General features: G+C 36.4%; 1 protein-coding gene across 1 annotated transcript in view; it reads left to right on the forward strand.

Moving 5' to 3' along the window:
* Window positions 1–5,165: 5,165 nt before the first annotated feature.
* SYN2 (synapsin II) overlaps window positions 5,166–25,844 on the forward strand; it is a 114,019-nt gene continuing 93,340 nt past the window's right edge. Inside the window, exon 1 of the mRNA XM_034438202.3 lies at window positions 5,166–5,825. Coding sequence (XP_034294093.1) covers window positions 5,431–5,825 — 395 coding nt within the window. The 5' untranslated portion in view covers window positions 5,166–5,430. The remainder of the gene's footprint in view (window positions 5,826–25,844) is intronic.

Genomic DNA, 25,844 nt, shown 5'->3' on the forward strand with positions numbered 1-25,844 from the left:
GTAGTTAATTCTCCACTGTCCATGAAAGTGTCAATGACTTCTATACCCATTGGTTGGTGTTTTCTCTAGACCTTCCCATGAATTCCTGGATTCTTGTTATGGAGCTTGATGGCCTTGAAAATGAGCAGCTGTTGTATGTTTCAGCACTGCCAACTCTGAGAAACTCCAGCTGCCACCTCAGCTCTCACATTTTCCATTTGCACTACAGATTCTTCTGTGTTCCTTACTTTTTTTACAGCTTGCGCTTTTTCTCTTGCTCATTAGGAGAGGCATTCCATTTCCTCCTTAACTTTTATGGCTTCCTAGACACTGCCAGAAAACCATGCTCACTTATTTCTGAATTTGTTTGATCTTTTCTCACATTGTGAAATATATTCTAGATGAATCTCAATTATTGTTTTCAGTAACCTCCAGGCACTACAAAGAGTAGCTTTCTTGATTTCTTTTAAATCTCTTTTTGATGTCTCAATTTATATAGGTTTCCCCTTATTGTGTTGACACATAGCAAGAATTGTCCCTCCAATGCACGCTCCATTGCCCTTCCCATAATATTCAAGAATGACTTATAATTCTTATAACTAATTCTCTTCTTTCTCTAGATTTCTGTCCTTTACAGGAATGCTATTTTACTGATTTAGGGCATATAACAGAATCTTAAAATCCTGACAGAATTCCCTTCTTTCTTATACCAAACAGACTCAATTCAGGGTAATTTTGAATTTCTTTCTCAAACTTCTTTCCTAGGACAGAAGTATCTCTTATTTTGCCTAAACTGTTCCTATATTCTTTCTACAAGGAATGTATGTATGCATTTCTCTACATACAAAGAGATCCAAGGTCAACCTTCACCTTTGGAACTAAAGGGAATTGTTTTCACAAACAAAAATTAGGATATTTTATGTATATTGTACATTTTCCACAGCACTTTGGTCTGTAGATATGTTATGTTATTCTCCCATTAGCAAAATGTTAATTTCCAAACTGGAAACTGGGTTTTAAATTGGGAACTTTTCGATTTTGCAGATCTGGGATTTTAAATTGGAAATGCCGATGATTTAATTTATTTTAGTTTTTTCTTAACTTTTGTACTATAGGTGTTTTAAGTTTGGCTGTCCACCACCCTGAGTCCCCCTGGGGAGAAGGGCGGTATATAAGTTGAATTAATAAATAATAATAAATAAATAAATAAATAAATAAATAAATAAATAAATAAATAAATTTTAGTAAGTATAAAAATATATTCATTGAGATAAGTGATATATATTAACTTTTCAAAAATTATAGAATTTACCTGTATTTAAAATCCTTTTTTCCCATTCTTTTGGGGAGACAAAGCTATATGGACAACCAATTCTATTCTAGTCTTCTCATTATATGGATAATGTTGTGCTACAATAGACTTGTCAATTTTCTACAGTGCAGCACCATGGACAGCATAATGTTATAATAAAGTATGAATTTATTTAGCCATCCAGAAAATGATTATATGTTACTCTATTAAAACAGAATGAATAGGAAACAAAATACTATTGTAATTACTGTGCAAAAAAAACTAGTGCAAAATAATACATTCTTAAATATATTAGTGTTTTTCTGTTTGTAAATTATTATGATCCAGCTAAACATTTAATCCTTACTTTTTGAAATAGGTGGTTTCAAAACAAATATTTCAGGATGGCAGTAACAACAGTCCAAACTGAAAATACCTTCCAAAGATAAAATAACAACTTAATATGAGAGTTTTTCTTTTTAATTACAATGTGGAATGTGGAATAAGAAATAAAGTTCTAAATACTGTCAGAACCAAGTACCTAATGAATACTGGCAGCTGTTGTAGTCTAGTAATTAAACTATAATGTTACAATTAAGTAATCATTCAACTATGTAGCTTACTTGAGCCTATCATTATTTTCCATTTTCTCCTACCTCACATCCCAATTGATAAAATAAATAAAATATTTATTTCTGTTTATCCTTTAATTAAAAAAAAGTGAACTAACATTAGTAGCAATTGTAACAATAGTGATGGAATGGTAGAGAGGTGAAAAGAGCTTAATTTTTGATTGAAAATATTTTCTGGCATTCAGTTTATACACAAAGTTCCCATTGCAAGCCTTCTTTGTGTAAATATACTGTCAGGCCTGAGGAAATGGATTCCCTTAGTCATCTTCAGTCTTTGATTCCACTCCATTTTTCTTCTCTGATCTCTTCTATTGAAGAAAACAGGAGAATGCTCCAGGAGAACTGATGCACCAAGATTTATTTAAAGAATCAAACATGAGAATATGGATGACTATTTTAGACCATGCTTTTACCTGTACAATATTAATGACTGTGGTGCATAGTAAAACTCTCCATTTCACTTGGCTGCATGATTCAGTTAATCAAATTATTCTAGGATGATAGCATTCAGCTCAGGATAGTTTAGTCATGGGGATGTTTAAAGAAGGCTTGCACTGTAAAAGGCTGCAGCAATTAAACCAGCTTGGAATACATTCTCCACCCACAGATTCAGATTTATTCATTGGCTTTGGTGTTAATAAGTTATCAACTTGGGTTAAATTGCAGCAAATATAGATCATCATACGAAACCTGAGATTGCTTGATCCCAACCGGCTGTCTGGATGGATTTACAAACACATTTAGCATATGGTGCCTACTTAAAAATTCCTCCTTTAGTTGTTTTAATCACATGCAGAGCTAGATGTTTATAGAATTGGCAACTACTGCATCATGACCAAGATCAACTGATTTTGATGACTAACATACCTCTCTAGGAGAAGCATACTGACAATGTTTAGCATTCACAGCAAAAGGCCAGTAAACTGCATGGGACTTATGAAGAATGTTTAAGCTATGAACATTATAAAATGGTATTTAAAATTGTACTGCTATTTATATTTATCTTAATTAATAGTATTTCTAAACTTCAGATTACGGCTATGAAGGTGATTTACTATAGTATAGTTATAAATAAGCTTATAACCATACCATACAAAAATTAATATAAGCATATAAAAACACAGGTGCAGTAATAAGCAAAATAAACTCTGGTAATATTTGGTAATGCTGTAGATCTCAAAGAAATTCCAGATGTGAAATCAATTTTCCTGCAGCTATCCTCTTCACAGAAAGAGAAATAAGATAATAAGGACAAGAACATTTGAAAACACTGTATTGTATAAAACAGCGCTTAAAAACTCAGTGTCTTTTTTTAAACAGATTTGTTTATCATGGTCATATTATTGTAGCAGCAAAATGCTTGACTAGCTGGGTCAAAGTGACAGGTAAATTTACCATACATAAATATTCCCCCCTGCTCCCCTATCCCCCATGACGCTTGGTTGCAAATTATATATTCCAACTTTAGTCTTGACCCATTGAGTTCTTCTTTTGCCAAGTTCAATTTCAACCAGAAATGTATTCAGGTGATAATGGAATTCTGGAAGGCTAAGCCAAGAATTTAATAACAGGTAAATAGAAAAATACCAAAAAGAAGCACAATGCATTGAACTGTCCTTTATATTCTTTTTTTAACAGGAGATGTTCTAAAAGCTCTTGGCATTTCATTTTTAAGAGATAAGTGAATCTGAATCTAGCAGAGCTAAGTTTCTTATTCAAAAGGCTGATACTTTTGCATTAAATGCCCTCCCCAAATTAGACATAAATATATTGCAAAACGTAATATATTGTGCTGGTCCTGGAGAATATCTTATAGTGAACAGGAAGTTTATGTTGTATTTAAGGAGCTTCAGTTATTTGAATGGCATTTTCTTCACATTTACAATGCAGACTTTTAGCAAGTAAAGGTTTGTTCAAATATGTAATTATTTTTGTGTAATCATCATTTGGCTCATCTGCACAACTGGAACTGGAGGTTGTCATGGTTTGTGGCTCTTTACCTAAGGATCAATTACTTTTAACTGTGCTTAGCCTATTCCCCATATTCTGCTCTCATTTGTGCCTACCTTAAGAATACATATATCATGTCAAAATGACATGATAAAGTCTGGCTATTTTATCTACCAACCCAGAAAAGGTGCTTTTGTTGTGGTGGCTGTTATTGATGGTCTTCAGCAGCTTAAGATGAGGGTTTATTATTTCTGACACCTTCAGTGACCTTTTACTGGTAATTGTGAGTGCTGGAAATAAGCAATAGACAAGGATTAATATCAGAGATACTGTGTTGTGCAGGTGTAGAGGAGAGATTCGATGAATAAGCACTCTTTTCGTTTTTATTTGCAGCCTCTTGATTATATCTGCTAGAAGCTGTAATGTGCTGACTGAAGTGAGAACGTTCCCTCCTATCTGAATTTAAGATTTTCTCTCTTTGTTATTCAGAAATGTTTTTGATCTCCATACCAAATGTTCAGTTTGAAGCTTTAGGGTATAGTCTGAGAAATTATGTCATATAAAAATTAAAATTTGGAAAGAGGAACCGCTCCTTCCATCAGGGTGGCCAGGATATAGCTAGCAGGGACTAAGAAGGACCTTCTCCATGACAGCTTCCTAATATGACTTTGCCCTTAAGGGCATACCGTGATACCTACAGTGTAAATGTTTGTCTTCTGTTTAAAATATCTTTCATGCTGAGATTTCCAGACACTGATTTGGCTATTAAACATTTTGTGGCTGTTGTTTTTATAGTGTGCAGGCCACTTCCAGATGATAGGCTTAAAACAAGTTCAGGCTAATCCTTCGTATGCTGCCCTTCAGACCTGAAAGAAAAAAAACTTGGATCTCTGAGGACTTGTGTGAAGCTGCCTTTTGCGTGACGCTGCCGGGGCCACAGGTACCATGACGATCTCGCGTTCCCATGACAGCTACCCTCTTTTTGCACGGGTGAAGCGGAGCCTCGCCTTTCAAAATGGTCGGAGCCAGGAGTTTTGCGGGGCACGGTTGACCCTTAGCCCACGGACACCTCGACGCCCGTGGCATCTCTCAACTAAACGCGCAGGGCGAAAAAAAGAGGACCAGGGCTGTTGTTGTTTTTGTTTTTTGCGAGGAGTTTTGCGCGCGGGGAGGATGCCGAAAGCGCGGGAGCTTTCCCGCCGAGAGACGGGAGTCGGCGGCTGAACGCGGGCTTCTCAAGAGGACCCCCGTTGATTTCGGGGCGGGCGATAAGGGCGCGGTTTGGCGTCCCTTCCCTCCGCCCTCCCGCCTTCAGAGCAGAGCAAGGCGAGGCAAGGCAAGGCGGCAACGGCTTGGGCGGCTGCCACCTAGAGACGGGAGGGCGGGACAAGCGGGGAAGCGGCGGCATTAGCAGCAGCCGCGGCGGCTCCCGCACGTAACAGCGGCAGCGCTCCTGCTCCCTCCTTCTCCGGCACCCAGCGAGGCGGCAGGCAAAGCGGAAAAGCCGCCAGCCAGCCTTCCTTTCTGCTCCTTTCACCTCTCGTCCGCGGCCACTTCCCCTCTCGGCTCGGCGGCCAAATGATGAACTTTCTGCGGCGCAGGCTCTCGGACAGCAGCTTTATCGCCAACCTGCCCAATGGGTACATGACCGACTTGCAGCGGCCGGAGCCTCAACAACCTCCCCCTCCGGCGGTTCCGCCTGCCTCTTCGGCAGCTCCTTCGTCCTCTTCCCCGGCCTCGGAGCGCAAGCAGTCGCAGCCGGCAGCGCCTTCGCCTCAGCCGTCTCAGCAGCCGCCACCGCCACAGCAGCAGCAGCAGCAACAGTCGGTGGGCAGCAGCTTCTTCAGCTCCCTTTCCAATGCCGTGAAGCAGACGGCAGCCTCGGCGGGCTTGGTGGATGCCTCGTCGTCTTCCTCAGCGGCAGCCAAAAAGTTCAAGCTGCTCCTGGTCATAGATGAGCCTCAGACGGACTGGTAAGGCGCCCCCCCCCCACATCCCCAGTCCCTCTTTCTGCTGGGAGCGATACAGAGGCGGGGAACGTCTGTCCTGACCGTCCGGGGGGGGGACCTGGCCGTGGCAGTGCGAAGAAACCGGGAGTGTGTCCACCTCAGGGGCTGGAAAGAACCCCTGCCTGTGGCATTACCCCCATTGGGCTGCAGCGAGGCCAAAGGGCATGGCCACCTGAGGCTGGCTTGCCAAGGTGGAAGGGCAGCAGTAATGTAGGGTAAGGGGGGGGCTGCTTCTGGCCTGCTGGGGCTTGGGGCCACTTGCAACTCACCTCCTTCCTGCAAAGGACTGACACAGGAGGGAGGCAGAAAGAGGAGTCCAGCCTGCCTCAGGATGATCACATGTTCATTGTTGCACATGTGCATGTTTGGCCAAGCAGTATGTGCACTAGGAAGTTGTTGTTTCCAGGTTTGGTACACTTGAGGAATGTTTCATGGCATCCAAAACCTTGACTTGCAGATGCCATGCTTTTCTTCAGCAGGGAAAGGAATATTCAGTAAATGCTGGAATTCAGCAATAATCGCAGGTTAAAAAGATGAGACAAAGCGTGGGAAGTCACATTTTAGGTCTGCGTGTATTCTCACACGCAAGTAGTTCTAGCATGAACTTTGCTTACATAGCTTGAATATTTAACATGATTAATTTTGGGGGGGAAGGGAGGTTATCTGTCATATTAAGAACCAGACAATTTTACTTATTTGGTCTAGGAAGTAAATTATGCATTAGCTTGAAATTATTTTAAGAATACATTCAATATATAGAAAAATAAAATTTGTAAAGCAAATTCATAAACACCAAATAAGCACCAAATATATAAACTGTGTCCTCTTGGGCTAGATTGTGTTTGTCTGGACCTCTTAAAAAAACACAATTGATCTCAGCTTGAAGATAAACAGCTTAAGTTCCTCTATGCAAGTCAAAATATATTTGCATATATTTTAAGAAGATGTTATACTGTACAGAATTATTTATGAATTATTTTTAAAGGGGAATATTTTGCATAACACTTTAAATCTCATATTTTTATTGTTTATCAGTCATGCTTATATGTTCCTTTTAGGGTCAATAATACCATTTTTTAAACAAAGGTTTTGTTGATGTTAAAGGTGTCAGAATAGGATTCTAACAATGCAGCTCTGTACATGATCCTCAGACATAAAGCCTGCTGTATTTAGTATATGCTTGCATGGAAGTATTTGTTGGGAGTAAATACATTCAATCTCATGCAGTAGCAGTATGACATTAGACAAGAACAAAATGGCCATATTGTGTTTGCTGCAACAAGTTAGCGGAGCTGTCCATCTAGATGTTTTTGTGTCAGAGCATGAAAATCAATTAGGTTTTAACAGATGTGATCCTAGTATTACATATTATCATTTTCCATTTTTAATAATCTTTTTACTTATTTGTATGTGTGTATGTGAATTGAATTTTAATGAAAAATTCTTAATGATTCAGTGTCATTTGATTTACCCTGGAGGTTACTTTTCTCAGTATTATGTGGTAAGGATAGCAAACAAATAAAGTAGTATAGAGAGGTACTTTAACTGTTTAATATCTAACTCAAAATAACAATAAAAAGACAAAGAACTATAAGTTGTAGTGTTTGATAACTTATGATATATTCAAACACAGGTTGCTTTATGATAGTTTTTCAAACCTAGAGTCTTTCAGATGTAGTAGTACCCCATAACTGGGAATTTGCATGTTGCTGTCATAACATATGTACACTGTATAAGGTGCCAGACTTGGGAAGGTAAGTTTATGATAATTAGTTATGAGTACCTCCATGTTCAAAGGATTTGAATGTTGGATATCATATTCCAGGGACAAATTATTTGAGACTATAAACATGTTCCCCATTTGCTTAAGAATTTTCAAAGATATTTGGTACCTGATGTGAAAACAGAATAACTTAGAAGAGCTTGATCCAGTAACATGTACTATAGTCTGACTCTAAACCAAAATGGTAATAGTCAAATATTTCCTCAGATTCCATATTTATTTGGCTTCTTGGAGCTGCATACATAATATAAAAGTTTTTCTTCCTATTGATTAATGATACTGATGAACCCTTGGGAACTGTCCTCTATTTGCTACAACATATCTATCTGTTATCTGTTATCTATCCATTTATGCAGCATAGAATTTCATGCATCATTTTTTTAGTTTTCCAAATATGGTAAATTTGGTTTCAAAAATTGCAGGCAAGGCAAAATTTCTGAAATGTCTCTGTTTATTAACTGATAAAGTAACAAAGTTAATATGAAAAACAGTTTTTTTGTTTGTTTGTCTGAAGACTCTTTAAAACCAGAAGAGAAAATAAGTCTGCAGAAGATTTGCTAAACTGGATCATTAACAGAGAATTGAAGTTACCAATTAGAGGATATATTTACTTCTACAGGAAATACACATTTATGTTTAGCATAATAATTATATTAATTTGTATGAACATATAAATTAATTTAGTACATGTGTACAACCATGGTAAAGTGATTATAGTAGCTTGCAGAGCATTTAGCAGATTCTGTGGTATGAGGTTAACAACAAATAATGTATTTTTTACAAAGTATTTTAATGTTCTTTTTATTTGAGTTCCAATATAGAAGTACAATTTTTTAAAAGCTTCTTAATACTGTAGTTATAACTTTCTGTGTTTAGTCAAATTTCCAACTATTTTCCATATAAACAAGCTGCATGCAATATTTTTATATACCTGTGAACCCATATTTTCTTGTTTAGAAATCAACATACAAACCTTAGCTTACAACACATTTGACCAATCTGCTAGACTTTGATAGTGGGGATGGATTGCTCCATTCATCTTCTGCAGCATTTCCATGGCAAGAATGTAAGATGGTGCTTCTCTTCTTTAGTATCTGGCTTGCATCCTAGCTGCCATCCTCTTACTTATCTAAATCAGATTCCATGTTCTCGTCTGCCTTTAATTTCTTGCTACCTGTGGTTCCTGTATTGTGTTTTCCTTAAATACTATTCAGCACTTGCTGTAGTTTAAGAAGGGGGAAAAATAAAGTATCAGTGGCAATTATAAGGCATTAAAAATAACCAATTTAATGCAATGTCATATTCAGTTTTCAAGTAAGAGTTCAAAAATTAATGAAATTTAAAATAATTCCCAAAAATATTAATCTCCCAAATAGTATGTTAAGAATTTGAAAAATGCTGTCCTCTCTTTTTATAAATCATATACGTCTTAGCAAATTCCCTCAAAGAACTTTCATATAAGGGAGGGAGGAATCAAACATGCACTGTATATACACTTCTAGATACAGTATTATTTCTGGAGAAAGAAGAATATTTTATATACTGTAGCAGTGGTTCATTAGGCAATCAATTTGGGGATGGGGGTGTCAATGCAAATTTTGATTTAAGGCCAGGGACAGCACAATGCAATAATTTTTCATTTAGGGTTTAGCTTTATTCAGTTTAGGGTCTTCCATGAATAATAACATTAATTCTTTCTGACTCTGTATATCTTTAAAGAGTGTAGTCAGGTAAAGAGGTATAAGTACTATTATAAAGCCAAAACAATGCTATAAGGAATTCAACATTACCTGAATCTGTTGCTTTAAGAATTACACATCTAGTGTTTTGATGTCTATGGATCTGGTGATCTTTTTCTACTACTATGTGCTCCATTGTTTCACAATCATTTTATAGAAAAGGAAAACTCTTCTGCAATTGCTGCAGCATTTCTACAGGAATGGCTTCAATACCATACCTTGCATTATGGAAAGCAAGCCACCATATATCTATATAATGTTCCTTGGATATGTGCAAGTAGGGCTCTTCCTGAAAATATTTCTGAAGAGGAAAAATAAAAAGTCAGGGCCTGAACAATAGCCAACGTCAATTTTTCAAAGAGGGCACCTCCATTCCCAAATCGATTGCCTAATGAACTACAAAAGCAGTAAGAAAATTCAATGGTCATTCATGTTAAGTGTATTTATGAAAGTATCACATAAAAACAGACAAAGAATTCTATGTCTGTTCCCATGGCTACTTGCATTATTATAACTAACATCTGACATCTGACAGATGTATGTGCTTATTATTTTAGTCTGGAAGTAGTACTTTGGGAATAGGAGTCTTTTTATCTTTGTATTTTGCATTTTATAATGTATGAAGTAACTGCTAGTCTATAATGAGAAATGTTTGGAGTGACTACTATAATACTATCTGCTTAATTGATAGACTGAATAGATGCAGAAAAAAACAGAGATATACTTTTCTATATGCTGTGCAGTTGCTACTCCACTACTACCATGAATTGCTATCTATAGAGAATTATCTCTTTTGGTATATCATAAGTAATTCTGAATATTTCAGTGGCTGCTTTTGACCCCTGCCTATTTATTGTACAAATGTTCATAACAGTACATGTGGGCTCAAATTCATTCTCTCACTGGCACTGCTAAATAAGGTAAATGGGTGTCAGTAAGATACATGAAATATATTTTGGAAATTTGTCACTAGTTTATTGGTTCTAGCTAACACCTTTTGGTGCAGCATTGGGCTTAGACTCAAATTCTCTGCTTTCCCTGCTATGCTTTTGCCTGCAAAGCCCAATCCCAGCTGGCAGCTGGGAGCCACTAGAAATAGCAAGTGAGCATGGTTCTATGTAAACAAATTGAAAGTTTACCTACCATCATCTGATAGATGCCTGACAATTAATCCAAACTGGATGAGGTTATCTGTGACCTTGGTTCCTTATCAGAGAGCTCTGTTCCAATATCATATTATTTTCTGCTAACCTTCTCTTACTAGGGATCCAGTCCAAGCCCAAACACCAACTCTGATCTCCAAGCTGTGTTGAAAATTATTTATAAATTTCATATGTTAATTAAAAATAAACAAGGAAGAACCATATTGAATCAGTGAAATAGGTTAAACTAGGTTAACTATCTTTTAATTAAACTGAAAGTTGACAAAGCCCATCACATTTGGTATTGCCCAGTCTTTACCCCACTCCTGGCCTCATTCACAACATGAAAAACTGGAGTATGTTGCCTTCATCTGTGGCCACTGTGACTACACTGAGAAAATTTTGACCATCTTATGTCAGACATGGGTGATTGTTCATTTTTATTGCTGAGTATACTACATATGCAGGTCTTAAAAGCATTTTTGAAGTAGAAAAATCTCATGAATATCTGACAGATCAAATAATCTGTCTGAGTTGGAAGGAATACTGCATACAAAGCTGTTAAGATTAGATATCAAATTACATATGCTAGTGATGCTATAGATGGCATTTGACTGCATACCTTTCATAACCAAACCTTTTTTAAGAGATTGACTAGCCTAGGTCTGAAACCTATACAGTACATGAAATATAACTTATTAACCAGTTCTACAGGAGAGATTCATTGACATATCTCTGATATGGGAATCTCAGATATGGGAGCCAAGGCCATTCAGCTATGAGATCTTGACGAGACTCTGATCTTCAAGTGTCCTGTTTTATAACATGAGGATCTAGGCCAGAGGCCCCCAACCTTTTGGGCACCAGGGGCTGGTTCTGTGGAGTGAGGTTTTTCCGTGGGCCAGAAGGGTTTTGCATGCTGCCTGCATCCCATGGATGGGGCTTCACTTGTTTGCGGGCCCTGGTTTCTGGCATGCTGTGGCCCGGTAACAGTCCACAAACCAGAGGTTGGGGACCCCTGATCTAAGATATCTGTGAAACCAGCTCTCCTCAATGGGATTAACTCATCCCATCTGTGCTGGCAGAAAGGACATGCTATAAATCCCCATCAGCCTGGGAATTTCAGCTGGTTGGGACCAGAAAAAGAGCCTTTTATACCATGACTCCTTCCACTTCTCTCTTTATACCAGAGAGACAGAGAGACAGAGAGACAGAGAGACCGTACATAAACATTCTGACCTGATCCATAAAACCTCAGGATTAATATGCAGCTGGTTTGTCTTGTTGCCATCGCCTCTGGTGAATTCAGCTTCCTCCTGAGTTATGTGTTAGCTTGAGAGTCCCAAGGTGCTTTTTCAGGAGGCAACTGTATGTTCTTGTTTTGTTTTTTTCTTTCTTTCAAGACATTTGGCTTCTCATCCAAGAAGCTTCTTCAGCTCTGACAGGATGGTTGGGAATGGAAGGATTTATATTCTTTGCAGACACTGGTCATTTGCATCCTTTTAGAGAGTCATTGGTTTATCTGTGTCCTCAGGGTCACCTGAGTAGTGCAAATGTGTGTGGAGCCTTCTTGGTTGCAGGATGTTTTCTGTCCTGTGTTCCTTCACTGTGGAAGACAGGTGCAGGCTGTTGGGGATGAGTCTGTGTTGTCTGCATTTCAAACTGAAGTGCAAATGGTTCCTGCAGTGTACAATTTTTCTGGAAATCTGTTCAAACTCTCACACCATTCGAAGGATGTTCATCCCAAAGTGAATAGCTAAAGGTCTATGGAGATTCTCAGACATCCAGGTCATGGTTGTCCCAAAGATGCTTTTTCAGAAGGCAACTGGACTTTCTTCATTGTTTTTAAAGAATTGTTTTTAATGACAATATTCAAAACAAATAGAAGAGGTTTTTTTAACATGGACTACCAAGGAGAGTAACATCTTGGTCATGTATAATTGTATACCGTTAAACTATTCTTCAATAATTCACAACTATAAAAATTTAAATAATAAAATAAATTACTTTTGTTACATTCTTTTAAAAATAAGATCTATCAGCAAGGCTATCCATTTTCTTGTTTTTAATATTAAATACATACATCTAGAGCAACTGGAGTTCTTACTTTCTATTGGAATTTTGACAGCAGAAATAAACAGAAGAAAAAAACAAAATATACTACAGGTACCCTGTTTTCCCCAAAATAAGACATCCCCTGATAATAAGCCCAATCGGGCTTTTGAGTGTATGGCAATAAGGCAAGTGCTTATTTCAGGGTTCAAAAAAATATAAGACAGGGTCTTATTTTGGGGGAAACACGGTATTTGGATAAGAAATCTGTGCATGTTGTTTTTAATTCAAAGTATGGGGTTTTACAATTTACTAGAAATTTTACTAATACTTTATAATTGTTCTGAAATATCCCAATATGTAAATGTAGATTATAGAACATATCTATTATTTAGGAATATCAAACCCAATTGATACATTGAGACAAGTGGAGCCATCAAATTCTTAGAATTTCATCTAGCTCACCACGAGAAAACCAGATGTTGGGACAGGGAGATAGACTGGGAAAATATCGGTGTACTTTACAGTTTGCTATTCAGAACCCCTTGACTGATCTGGGGAAAGTCTTGAGGATTATTATGATTGGTTGCACAGTCAGCCAGATATTTAGATTTGACATTTTTATCCAAGAATTGTGTCCTTCCAAAAGACCTGCAATTATTGATGTTGACATTGTTGCTTGATGGTCTCTAGATGTAAGATTTTCTGAATAAAACTTCCCTTAGTATTTGACTGAGGGTGACTGCTGATGGTATTCAAGTGGTGTATTTTTATTATAGTTGGTCACAATCAAGTAGATGTTTAGACTGGATTTGGCTTTTTTATCTACCTATCAAGTCTTTCCTAAGAACTTGGTAGAGGTAAATGTTATTTGATGATGATAAAGGTATTGTAGAATGTAAGTTATTCCAAGTAACGGGCCTGGTGGCTCAGCAGACTGATAGCATTGTGATTAACACCAGCTGTCTGCAATTACGTAAGTTCGAATCTCACCAGCCTCAAGGTTGACTCAGCCTTCCATTCTTTCTAAGGTAGGTAAATTGAGGACCCAGTTTGTGGGGGCAATAAGCTGACTTTGTATAAATATACAAAAGTATGAAGGCTATTGCTTAGCGCATTGTAAGCCGCTCTGAGTCTCCGGAGAAGGACGGTATATAAATCAAATTTAAAAAAAAAAAAAAGTAAAGATGCATTTTGTAATTGTCCGATGGTGATTTTGTTCATACTGATGATGTACAAGTGATGCTCCAATTGTTTTGGGATTGTACCCAAATACTATTTGTACTATCTTTGCTTCCTTTTGCCACAGTTTTTCTACTTCTACTTGCAAATCTTTGTATTTTGTGATCTTCTCAAGTTCTTTCTCTTCAGTTCTGCTGCTCCAGGTACTGCCATGTCATCTCCAGACTTTTTTGTCTTTCCTATCAACAGTTGTTAAGCTTGGGTGTTATGTAGCAGGTGCTTAGCTATTTGAATTTTAAAATCCCAGAGCCTTTTAACTTCTGCATTTTTGTTTACTTTGCCTGTTTTGTGGTCCCACCAGCTCTTGCTTGGAGGCAAAAGGCATTTCTTCCATATATTCCAATGCATTTTTGTTGTTTTGTCATGGCATTGTTTGTAGTCAGTCTGTGCGATCTTGCAGCAGCTAATTGGGTGGTCCCCTCTTGCTCACCTGCTTTTCTTCTTATTATTATTATTATTTAAATTTGCATGCACCATATAATATACTGGGAAAGATTGGAATGGTATTCCTGGGCAGCTGAAACACTCATTCTGAGACTGCTTTAAGCAGGATCAGCTTGGAATTTCATGTAATGCTTCCATGACACTATTATTCCAACTGCTATAAGACTAATAGAAAGGGAACACTCTTGACACTTTTCCTCTCAATTGAAGAAGGAGAGGCTTGGATATTGCAGGGAGGTTTCAAATAACCTATCATGACCATACAACCATTTATTGAAATTTGCTCTTATAGTACCATGGGAGGAAGCCTAGAAACAGGGAATCAGGTCACCTCCATTAATGCATAGTAATTGAATACATTTTCATCAAGGCATTTTCGTATTGATACAGATAATAGTAGTATCTATTTTTTAAAGCCACATTATACAAAGTAGCTTAAAAATATTTGTTAAAAATGTAGTGGGGCTTCTTTGTAAAGTTATAATTCATTTTTGTAGGTACACACTGCATCTATAACTGAATATGAAGGTATCTTATTTAGAACATAGATTGAATAGAAAAGCTTTTAGTTATTGAGAGTTTATTTTGCCTTATACATTCTGGGATTCCAAAGTCTCTTAACAATTGAACTGTAATCCCGAGGTCCCTTGAAAGCTGCCCTAGATCTAACATGATTCCTTAGCAGATCTTCTTGTTGGAGAGAGGAATTCATCCAAGGAGGATGAACTCAAGCATTATATTTATTTACTTCCTGCCTTCTTGCCAGCAACTTTCCAGCACCAAGGAAAAAATGCAATATTGTAAAGCCCCCAGAGGAGATACGATAGGCCTTGGGCAGAAGGGATGGTGGGAATAAGTTTTTATTTACAGCCTTCTATTGTTATATCTACAAATTGGAAGTGGTTGGATGTGTTGGTACTTCTGGTTTTTACCAGTCATTTTGCATGTCTAAATTTAGTCTCGGTCATTCCTTGCAATGGAAGTGAAATGTACATACATACAGAGTGTCCAGGAAGGATAGAGACAAGCTGTTATGTTTATTTTGCCAGGTTGTCGGTATAAAGATGTGCAAATCACAAATATGTTGCACTGTAGTGTTTGCATTAGTAGGACTTGTATGCATTTAATAAAAAGCAAAATACACATATACAAAGCTTTTGGAAGTAAAACATAGGGAATAAGATAGCATGATATTAACAGTGAATGAAAACTGATGAGAAAATGTGGAATCTATGATAGATAGATAGATAGATAGATAGATAGATAGATAGATAGATCGATCAATTCAGTTAAGTTATATCAAAATCCATATGTCAGGTAGAGTTAATAAATCTGCCATAGAAATGTGTGATACAGTTCATTAGTATCCCTATTTTTGTTCTCTGACCATTTTTGCTTTCTATTTTCAAATGATACACACATTTTAGTTACTATAAAAAATAAGATTTCATTACAAGAAACTCTATTTTATTTATTTATTATGGCCATTATTAATATGGCCATCCATCTCACTTGCATTTCAGGGTTAAAGTTAAAATTAAAACACAAGTAAAATCATAGTCTTCTACCATTAAAACAATTTTTAAAATTATACTGTAAATTCATTTAAATGCATTAATAAAACGAGAGGAGAGTACAATCTAACTATATACAATATAACCAATATTTGCTTGGTGTCCCCAAGCCTGAAATTTTGAGGGCCTTCTGGAAAGCGAGCAGGTTGCAACCAATCTCACCTTAGGATATGATGTTCCAGAGGGCTATGACAGAAAAGGCTCTCTTTCTCTTTTATTTTTAAAAAAATAATTGCTATTGCAATTTCAAGAAATAGTTTTACTTAGTTTAACACCCAGCTACTTTCTACAGTCTGTACATATTCAGGTTGCAATAGTTCAAAGCAGTGATGGTTAACCTTTTCGGCACCAAGTGCCGAAACTGGAGCACATACGCGTGTGAGCCACAGTGCCAGAACCCGGAAGAAAGCAGCTGGCTGGTACACATGCGCGTGACAGAACCCGGAAGAGCACCTGGCAACAGCGCCCGTGCCCACAGAGAGGGCTCTGCGTGTCACCTGTGGCACAGGTGCCATAGGTTTGCCATCACAGATTTAAAGGAACAATATTATATCAGCAGAAATAGTATTTATTTTTCCCAAGACACTTCAATTATTTGGAGTATCAAATACAATAAACAGCATCTCAGTCACTGACCTTAGCAAAATAATGAAATGCTAAAGCCCGCTGACTGGTTATCATTAACTTCTGGTGACTGTATCCATGTAGTGTTCTTGATCATTGCTTTTGGGGATGTTAATTTGACTTTGCATTCTGGATTAAAAGCCCTGGAATTCCTAGGAGGCTCCCTGCCAAATAATAACTAGGGCCACATTGATTTCTGAGGTCAGCTGCCTGTTAAGGCTGAAAATATCCCATGACCCAAAAAGGTGCTCTGGAAAATTGGGTGATGTCATCCCTTCAACTTAGCCTAGATCAAGAAACAAACACTGCATACACTGTTGGAACTCTACTTTGTTGTTGTAGGTTATAACAACAGAATCTTCAAAACCTTCCAGAGTTTCCTTCTGTCCTCTCTTACACTATGCAGAATCATTGTTGTTTTGAGCATCTTCCTAAGATTTACTCTGGGCAGAGATTTCATTTATTGCTTTTTTTTTCTGTTCATAGCTTTTGCACCTGTCTTGAATAAAGTGAAATGTGACACAGGATTTCAATGAAAAGGAAGAACTAGAGAAATTTGGCTGGGGTACATTAAACAAGTATTTCCATGATTCAGCATTGGGGTCATATCCTGTATAATTCTTAGTTAGCCTTTCTTAATCAGGATTAATGTTTTGAGTTATTTGAAGCTGCAAAAGAAAGAGACAAATTATACATGCAGCATTTTTTTGGGACAGAGTTTTAGACAAAGCATTCTGCATTTCATGACAAATTTATGTTCCTGTTATAAATTTATGTCCCAATGAGATAACACTTTTACCTTCTTAAAATTGTACAATCTTAAATTTCCCATGTGAAAGTAATGACTCTAAATAGGTTTATTTTACTTTGTATTATTGAAAATCTATGCAAGACTTTGCAATCCTATCTCTAATAATATCCTCAAACCTAGTAATATGACTCACCTAAAAAAAAGAAAAAGGTGACTGCAAAAGCAAATACAGTATATATCTTCTTGTATTTGTGAAAGAATTTTTTTTTTATTCTGTCATATCAAGTTGTGAAATATGCTTAGAAAAATGATATAGAACATCTCATTGTATGTGAAATCTATACCCAGATTAGGAAGCCATATTCCGGACATAACATGGTGAAACAGACTGCTTCTAGATCAGCAGAAAAGGGAGACATGGCTATGTACCCTCTATTTATTTATTTATGAATACATACTGAGGGAAACTGGATTGGAAGAAGATGAGCATGATTTTAAAACTGGAGGAAGAAACTTTAATTATTGCACTATGTTGGTTATTCTGTTCCAGTAGCAGAAAATGCTAATGATCTGCAACCATCTCAGCATAGTGAAAAGGATTTAATGTTAAATACAAAGAAAACCAGATTCATGAAAACTGGTTCAGTAACTAGCCTTTGAACTGATAATGAAGATACAGGTAGTCCTTGATTTACAATCACAATTAAGCCCAAAATTTTTGTTGCTAAGCGAGATAGTGGTTAAGAGAATTTTGCCCCATTTTATGATTTTTCTTGCCACAGTTGTTAAGTGAATCACTGCAGTTGTTAAGTTAGTAACATGGTTGTTAAGTGAAACTGGCTTCCCCATTGATTTTGCATTTCAGAAGATCACAAAAAGTTACCACGTGATCCCGGGACACAAAACCTTCATAAATATGAATCAGTTTCCAAGCATCCAAATTTTGATCATGTGACCATGGGGATGCTGCTTTGGTCATAAGTGTGAAAAACATAAGTCATTTTTCAGTGATATTGTAACTTTGAATGGTCACTAAATGAATGGTGATGTTGTAACTTTGAATGGTCACTAAATGAAGTCAAAGATTATTTGTACTACAGTGGTGGATAGCTTCTGCCTTTTAGGACTGATTGTCAATAGTAAAGGAACCAACATAAAGAAACACAACTCTACAAAATGGCACTTTGTAGAATAGTTATTTTGGTCTTAAAACAGATATTTAGAAGTCTCTATACTAAAAGATCAGAATTGTGTAGGCAGTATTTTTCCTGTGATACTATGGATGCAAAGTTAGACTTATAAACTTTGAGATTGAAGAAAACTCTTGAGAATATCATGGAAAGCAGACTAGTAGATAACAGGACCAATTAATTCAATTAATCCAATTATCATTCAAACAAAAATGATCAGTCTCAAATTATCATATTTGGACACATATGCAAAGAACTAGCTTTTGAAAAGTCTAAATGCTGGAGAAAGTGGAAGGAAAGAAAAGAATAGGATGGCCAGCAGCAAAGTGATAGATTCAATTACAGCAACAATGAACATACTATTGAAAGGAGGGTGACGGGACTGAAGGACCAGTTAGGAACAAATTATCCTGGAGAAGATTTATTTATGTGATCACTAAGAGTTGAAACCAATTTGATGGCACGTCTGCCTGCCTGCCTGCCTGCTTGCCTCCTCCCCTCTCTATCATCTATCCATCATCCATCCATCCGTGTTATGTGAAGTAACCCTAATCAGTTGTACATAATGTGCATCTTCCCCCATTATTTCTTCCTTCCTTTTTTATTCTACATAAGTAGATGGAAAAGATGATGCTTTATCTTTTTGCTCTGAGGTATATTTTTGGAAAACAATTTCCAAGAGATAGGCATCTGTGCTTTTAGACATCTTGCCCCATTAAATATTATTTGACTTAATAAGAGGGCAGCCAAAAAAATAAGTTCTTATAAGTGAGTTCAACCACAAGTAAAAGTTATGGTTTAGCCCAATTACCTTGCTAGAACCTAGATTCAGTCAGTTAAAGAAGGAAACTCCCAAAATTTTCACAAGATAGGCTCGTCAGGTTTTAGAAGAGGGAAGCTAAAATTTTCCAGCCATAAAGTTGAGGTTGGAAGAAAGTTACACGGTAAAAATGTTTATGCTTACATTATAAAGCCCCAAGTTTCTCATTGTTCAAGGTAGACATGTAAGGCATTTGAAAGTAAAGGAGAAAATCATGACCTTGTGACACAGCACTGAGTAAGATTGTGAAGTATTTATAAATGTTCTAAATTCTTGTGGCCTGTTTGAATCTCTATAAGGTATTCAGTATTTCAAGAAAACAGCGAATGCTGCAAAGTTTTCTCAGTTTTATTAAAAACATAATAGTTTCTTTTGAAAAGCAGAACTTGCCAGAAAAGAAATGCAAATGTTACTGTTAGACTTTGAAACCGATTGTAGATGCACAATTTCCAAGACAAAATCAGAAGTATCAATCTGTAGAAAAAAAGAAAGAAAAAAGGTAGGTGAGATCTGGATGATAGAAAATGGGCTGAAAAGTAAATGCCAGACTGAGTTGCCTTCAGTATTTCACTTAAATGAAACCACCTTCTGAGTAGGATGAATACAGCATAATGAGGAATAAACTTATGGCAAAAACTGGCAAAGCTTCCCAAATGCTGAATATACCTGATATATGTAGGAGGAGATCCCACAACAAAATGAATTCTGTCCTAGCTGAATACTTTTGATTGAAATGTGGTAGGTAGGCCAAATGGTTCGACACAGGAGAATTTAAAGATGCAGTTCTATAATTTATTGTGTAGACTGAAGCCATAAAGCACTGTCTGAACTTGAACATAAAGTATGGAGGACAGGATCTTCAGAATAAATCAGCAAATCATTCAAATGAACAATTAAGAACTCAAGCAGAAAATCATGAAAAATCGTAAGGCTCTGAAAATAAGATACCAATCTTAGGGCATTACTATATATTCAAACTGTTCACAGTAAGAATCAAAGACAGTGATCTCTAACTACTAGAGAGTTCAGGAGTAAATAATCATGGACTGCATATACTGTAGACAGAACCATCCTTTTTGACAAAGATGGGAGTATTGTCCAGGGGACGAGGAAGAACATAAGAAAATATGAAGTTAGTTTTTGAAATCTTATCAAGAAATTATTTTCAAAAAGTTCCTTTAGGCAAGCTAGCTCTGTATTTGACATTGGATAGTGAGGGGATAAGATTAAATGTGCAGTTATGGAAGCCACAGAATCTCACAGTCTGCATTTCCTCCAACCATTGTCTCTCTTTTCCAATCTGTTAGGGACCACTCTGAGAACCAACCAGACTGTCACCTGCAGTTCAAGAGACAACAAACTGTCCTAAGTTATGAGTAATGCATCTGACTCAGTGCAGCTGTTCACTAATTCTGATAAGGAGCCAGGGTCTGGCCTTGGGAAAATACCTCATTCTAAATCATGCTGCAACCAAAGAAAGCTAAGCAGCAGAGGCTCTAAAGAAGGACCAGTCACTCCTTAAATTAAACATAGACAGAAACGCTGCCAATATCACGAAGCACTCCATTCCTACTCTCCTTACTGGAAACAATTCTCTTGGCTTTGATGGAATTTTTTGTTGTTCTACCGCCTGTCTTGAATTATTTTTTTCATCAATCCTATATCTGAAATCTTCAAAGCAGCAATTTGATGCACTGGCATAATTTATGAGACAAATTCACTAAATTTTCCAATTCTTTCTCTAAATTACTGATGCTTAATTTATCTTGCCTTCTGGTGGACGATTTACAGCATACAAAATAAAAGGACTTAGACTTGAAATTGGAAATTTACGTATATCATAAACCGTAGTTCACAATCCTTAGACCAACCTCAACATTTGCTCTGTGCTGTAAAATCTGTATTGTTTTTTAAATCCACACTATCCTGACTAAGGGGGAGTTGCCAATTTTATTGTTACCTCAATTACTAAGCTAGTTACAAATTTTACATGAGTTTTACCATCAAGTCGCAGGAAGATACTATGTGATTGTATATTGAACAAGGAAGGCAGCAAATTTGCTTTGATTCCCATTCTACTCCTTGGGTAAGGAGATGAATATTAGGATTTATCTTGATCTTCACATGATAGGTGATTGCATTTGCTTTTGGGGGGGGCAGGGAAGGAAATTCATTTTACTGTTAACTCAGTTGGATAGAGTTGTTCAGTTAGCTCTCTCTTGATCTAATGATAACATAGTCCAGCCCATATTTTGCCATCTTCTCTTCTAGAACGGAGAGGTTTTTGAATTGCTTTCCTGAAATCAAGGGTGTTTATATCAATTAAAGTAAACCAATCACTTTATCAGAAAAGATTGGATTAGTTCAGTATGTTGTATCGATCCATAATTGTATTTTTTCTAAAAGCTCACAAACTAATTGCTTAATCTAATATATCCTTAATTTGACTAATTCTGAAAAACGTCTGTTCACCATCACTCTGGAACATACACAATTATATCTTTTTCAGGAGTCTTCTTACCAGAACCAACAAAATACTATAATGTTTCTTTCTAACTGTATTTAGGGTTTCGACTAAAGAGCTTGGGTCAAACTCCATCCAGTCATGAAATTTTAAAAGTGATGTTGGGCCAGACACATATTGCTGTATAGCAAAATAATTTAGAGTGGTCTAATTTGCTTTTGTTTTTTTATGACGTAGTATGATATTCAAACCCTGTCAGTATAGGATGAGAACTGTGTTTGATGCTCTCAGAAGCCTTAGAGGAAAACTGAATAAAATTACAGTGGTATCTTGGTATTCATCCTTATTTGGTTCTGGGAGGTACTATGAGTACCAAAAATGATGAGTAACAAACAGATTTTTCCCGTAAGAAATAATGTAGTGAGTCACAAGGAAGCTGGCACTGACAAGTTATAGCTTATGTGTTGAGTACCAAACAAACAATGAGCACCAGGACAAAATTTTCACATCAAAGTGTGTTGAATACCAAATTCAATGAGTTTCAAAGCATTTGAATACCAAAGTACCACTGTATAGTAGTAAAGGAATTTTGATGGCACTGCTACATTTCCAGCTCTATCATTTTGCCTAGATGTACTATTTAAAATGTTATTTATTTTAGAAATATCATTTAAGTACATCACATTAAACTTGAGTATTTTTTTAAAAAATATCTTACATCTTACTCTAAAAAAACTAACTACTGTTTGTTCAAAGACAATTTTTTAAACCCAGTTTTACTATTTGCTGACTTGTATCAGACTGCTTCTGTTAGATTATTATAAATCTTTGAGCTGTACAGGCAGAGAACAATCAGATTTGCATTTAGGGGATATTTTTAAAAGAAAATACTATTTTGCTCTTGCTTAGAATTTTAAATACTTAGAGTAGTATGAAGTGTGCATATCTAAACACAAAAGGAACAATTTTGCTACACTCCAATGTCAAAAAGGTGTCTATAATTTTCTGGATGAGAAACTATAAACCAAAGGTGGGTGTAAGAAATATATTTGGAGGGATTGATCAGAAAGGAGGGCCAGAGATATTGCTGAATTGTAACCACCAAGACATTTTTCTGGCTTGAGTAGTAAGTGATTTATTCTGCTAGATTCATCCAAAAAGATTGTTCCTTCAGAAATATATACAGTATGTATTGTTTGACATTCTGGTGGTGGCACAGTGGTTAGAATGCAGTACTGCAGGCAAACTGCCCACAGTTTGGAGTGTGATCCTGAAGGGCTCGAAACTGACTCAGCCTTCCATCCTTCTGAGGTCGGTAAAATGAGGACCCAGATTGTTGGGGGCAATATGCTGACATTGTAAACTGCTCAAAGAGTGCTGTAAATCATTGTGGAGTGGTATATAAATCTGTGTTATTGCTACTGCTATAATGCTTTCCCCATATTTAGCTTTAAAGTGCTGGGTAGATGGAACATTTGTATTTCTGTTATTTTTTATACTTAATTAGTTATGTTTGGTTACATAAAAATAATAATATGCTATCAGTGGTTATTTACTTTTTATATTTGTCAAAGCTGATCACTTTATGGCTGCTTAAATGGGGTATTTGTCTGTATAGTAATAACAAATTTCTGTTCCATTAATTTGCGTAATAGCTTTTCTTTGCTGAATGCATATGATACTAATGTCAGTCCAGGTCAGTCCAGGTCCGCATATACAAAGGATCAGTTAAACTAATTTATTGCTATAGTCTACAGTATTTACAAGAATCTTCTCAACTAATGGTCAGCACCTGCTTAGAGTTATGCACTCAAGGAGAGTTGGACTTAGTTCACCTATGGCTAGTATATAGGGATTCTAGGCTGATTCTTATTTTCACCCTGCCCCCAGTTTCTGCACTCTTCTCCCACACATAGATCCATTTTCCATTTGTTCTCTATGATATACAAAGAACATACTAGTTTTGAAAAAGCTTTTTTGTGGGATAGTTAGTCCTCTAGCTTTATTACTTTCCATAGTGAAACACTTTGGCTTTGTTTGTAGAAGTCACAGAGGTAGTGAGGGTGCACATGAGATCATTATTATCCTCCTGAGTATTGTTTATTAAGCAAGAGTTTGGGCTCATTGTGTCATTCAGATTCAGAACAGACACCTGTGCTATTGGAAGCAATAAAATGCATGCAGATCAAAGGGATTTAAGGCACCTATTTTTAATGTGAATGTCATAATCAACCCGAATCATTGGATCAAACATAGCGTATTGGTGTATTTTATAGAAAGATACAGTGTATATAATCTTGTTACCTAAAATTTCTTTTTCAGTCTGTTACACAGGCTTGACTAATGTATTTGTCAATCAACTTAATTTAATACTGTATGCATTAAGGAGGCTACTGGAAACCTATTCATGATAAATGACTAATCTCTCAGAGATTATTTTCATGCTTGTTCCCTTGTTGGAATTGTGTATATTTAGGAACAGAATAACAGGAAAAAACAATATCTCCAGTATTAGGAAATACCACCAACTAGAGCTCCTATTCCCATTAACTTCTCCTGAACTGGAATTCTACTTATTGCTGTATGTTTATTAAAATGACTTTTTGAAACCAAGATAAGCATTTGAATGCATTCAGCTTTATATCTTTTCAAAATATGTAATTCCAGTATTACATGATTACTTATTGATTACATGATTCCCTATTTGTGCAAGTACAGTGTAGCTAATCACCTTCTGCCTTCTTCAACCACCTTAAAGGACCATGAATAAAAGAATTTGTCTCTCAAGCTATTCATTTATGTGTCTCTGAAAGATCTGCAGCTTGCTTTTGGAATGCGACATTCACTTCTTACTTCAGTTCAATTCAGCTTTCCTAGTCTCTTGTGTCTTTTCACTTATTTCTGTTAATATTTCTTGTATCTTTTATTATTTCACAGTATAATTCTCCAATATTAATTTTTCTATCTCTTCTCTTTCCGTCCCCCTTCTTCTGAGTCTCCCATTTTGATACTTCTTTCTCCAAATGTTTGTGTCCCTGGCTGGTTCTCACAATAGAAATACACCAGTCATTCTTCTCCAATCTTTGGCTTTCAACTTTGTCCTAACAGCCTCTATAGGCTCCCTTCTGTGTAGATCTAGGCCTTAGGGATTTCACACAGCTGCTCCCTGGCACTCCCTTTTCTAGTTCCAGCAGCCACTACTTATGGATTCTATGTCACGAAAGAGAAAGAAGGAGAAACAACAAGACTGCATCCCCACGATAATCTTTGTCAGGTCAGATTTTGCCCAGAACCCCTGACGTTTTCATTCTGTTGGAATTATACACACACACAAACACAAACACTCATATATATACATATACATGTATATGTAGGTCTTTGGTTATTCGGGTCTTCTCCCACGTAAAATTGGAAGTGTCTTGGCGACGTTTCGATGAAGTCTCATTCGTCATCTTCAGCACGAAGCTCCTGGAAGCACGAAGCCGAGAACACCAGCCTGAAGATGACGAATGAGACTTCGTCGAAACGTCGCCAAGACACTTCCAATTTTACGTGGGAGAAGACCCGAATAACCAAAGACCTACATACAAACACCCGCGAAAACCTGAGAAAACATACATGTATATATATATATATACACACACACATATACATACATTATTTATTATAATGGTTGTATCTTATACATCTTTTTAACTATAACTCTTAGAACTATAAAATGGAAAGTCTAATAAGAAAACTAATATTTAGAATGAAAAAAGAAAATAAGAAAAATAAGAAAAGAACAAAGATAAAAGTGCAGAAATCAAAACGAAGAAAAAAGAATATAAAGAAGTCACTTTTAATTTTCTGTTACAGCAATTATAAGTATAAATAAAAATATATGATCTTTTAGGCTATGGTTACACATTGTTTACAGTTTTATAATCTATTTTTTCCTAATCACAACCATGCATCATAAATTCACTTTTTTAAAATTTCACTCAAAAAGTCAATAAAAGGTTTCCAATCAGCATTAAACTTAAACAATATTCTGTATCTAATTAAAATTGTAAGTTGGACAGGTTAGCAAGTTCCATCATCTTCACCATCCATTCCTCCATTGTGAGTAAAGTTGAATAATCTATCTTTGTGCATATAATAATCTTTATGCCTATA

Source organism: Pantherophis guttatus, chromosome 2 (assembly GCF_059756535.1).
Source record: "Pantherophis guttatus breed Tessera chromosome 2, ASM5975653v1, whole genome shotgun sequence".
NCBI classification, from domain to species: Eukaryota; Metazoa; Chordata; class Lepidosauria; order Squamata; family Colubridae; genus Pantherophis; species Pantherophis guttatus.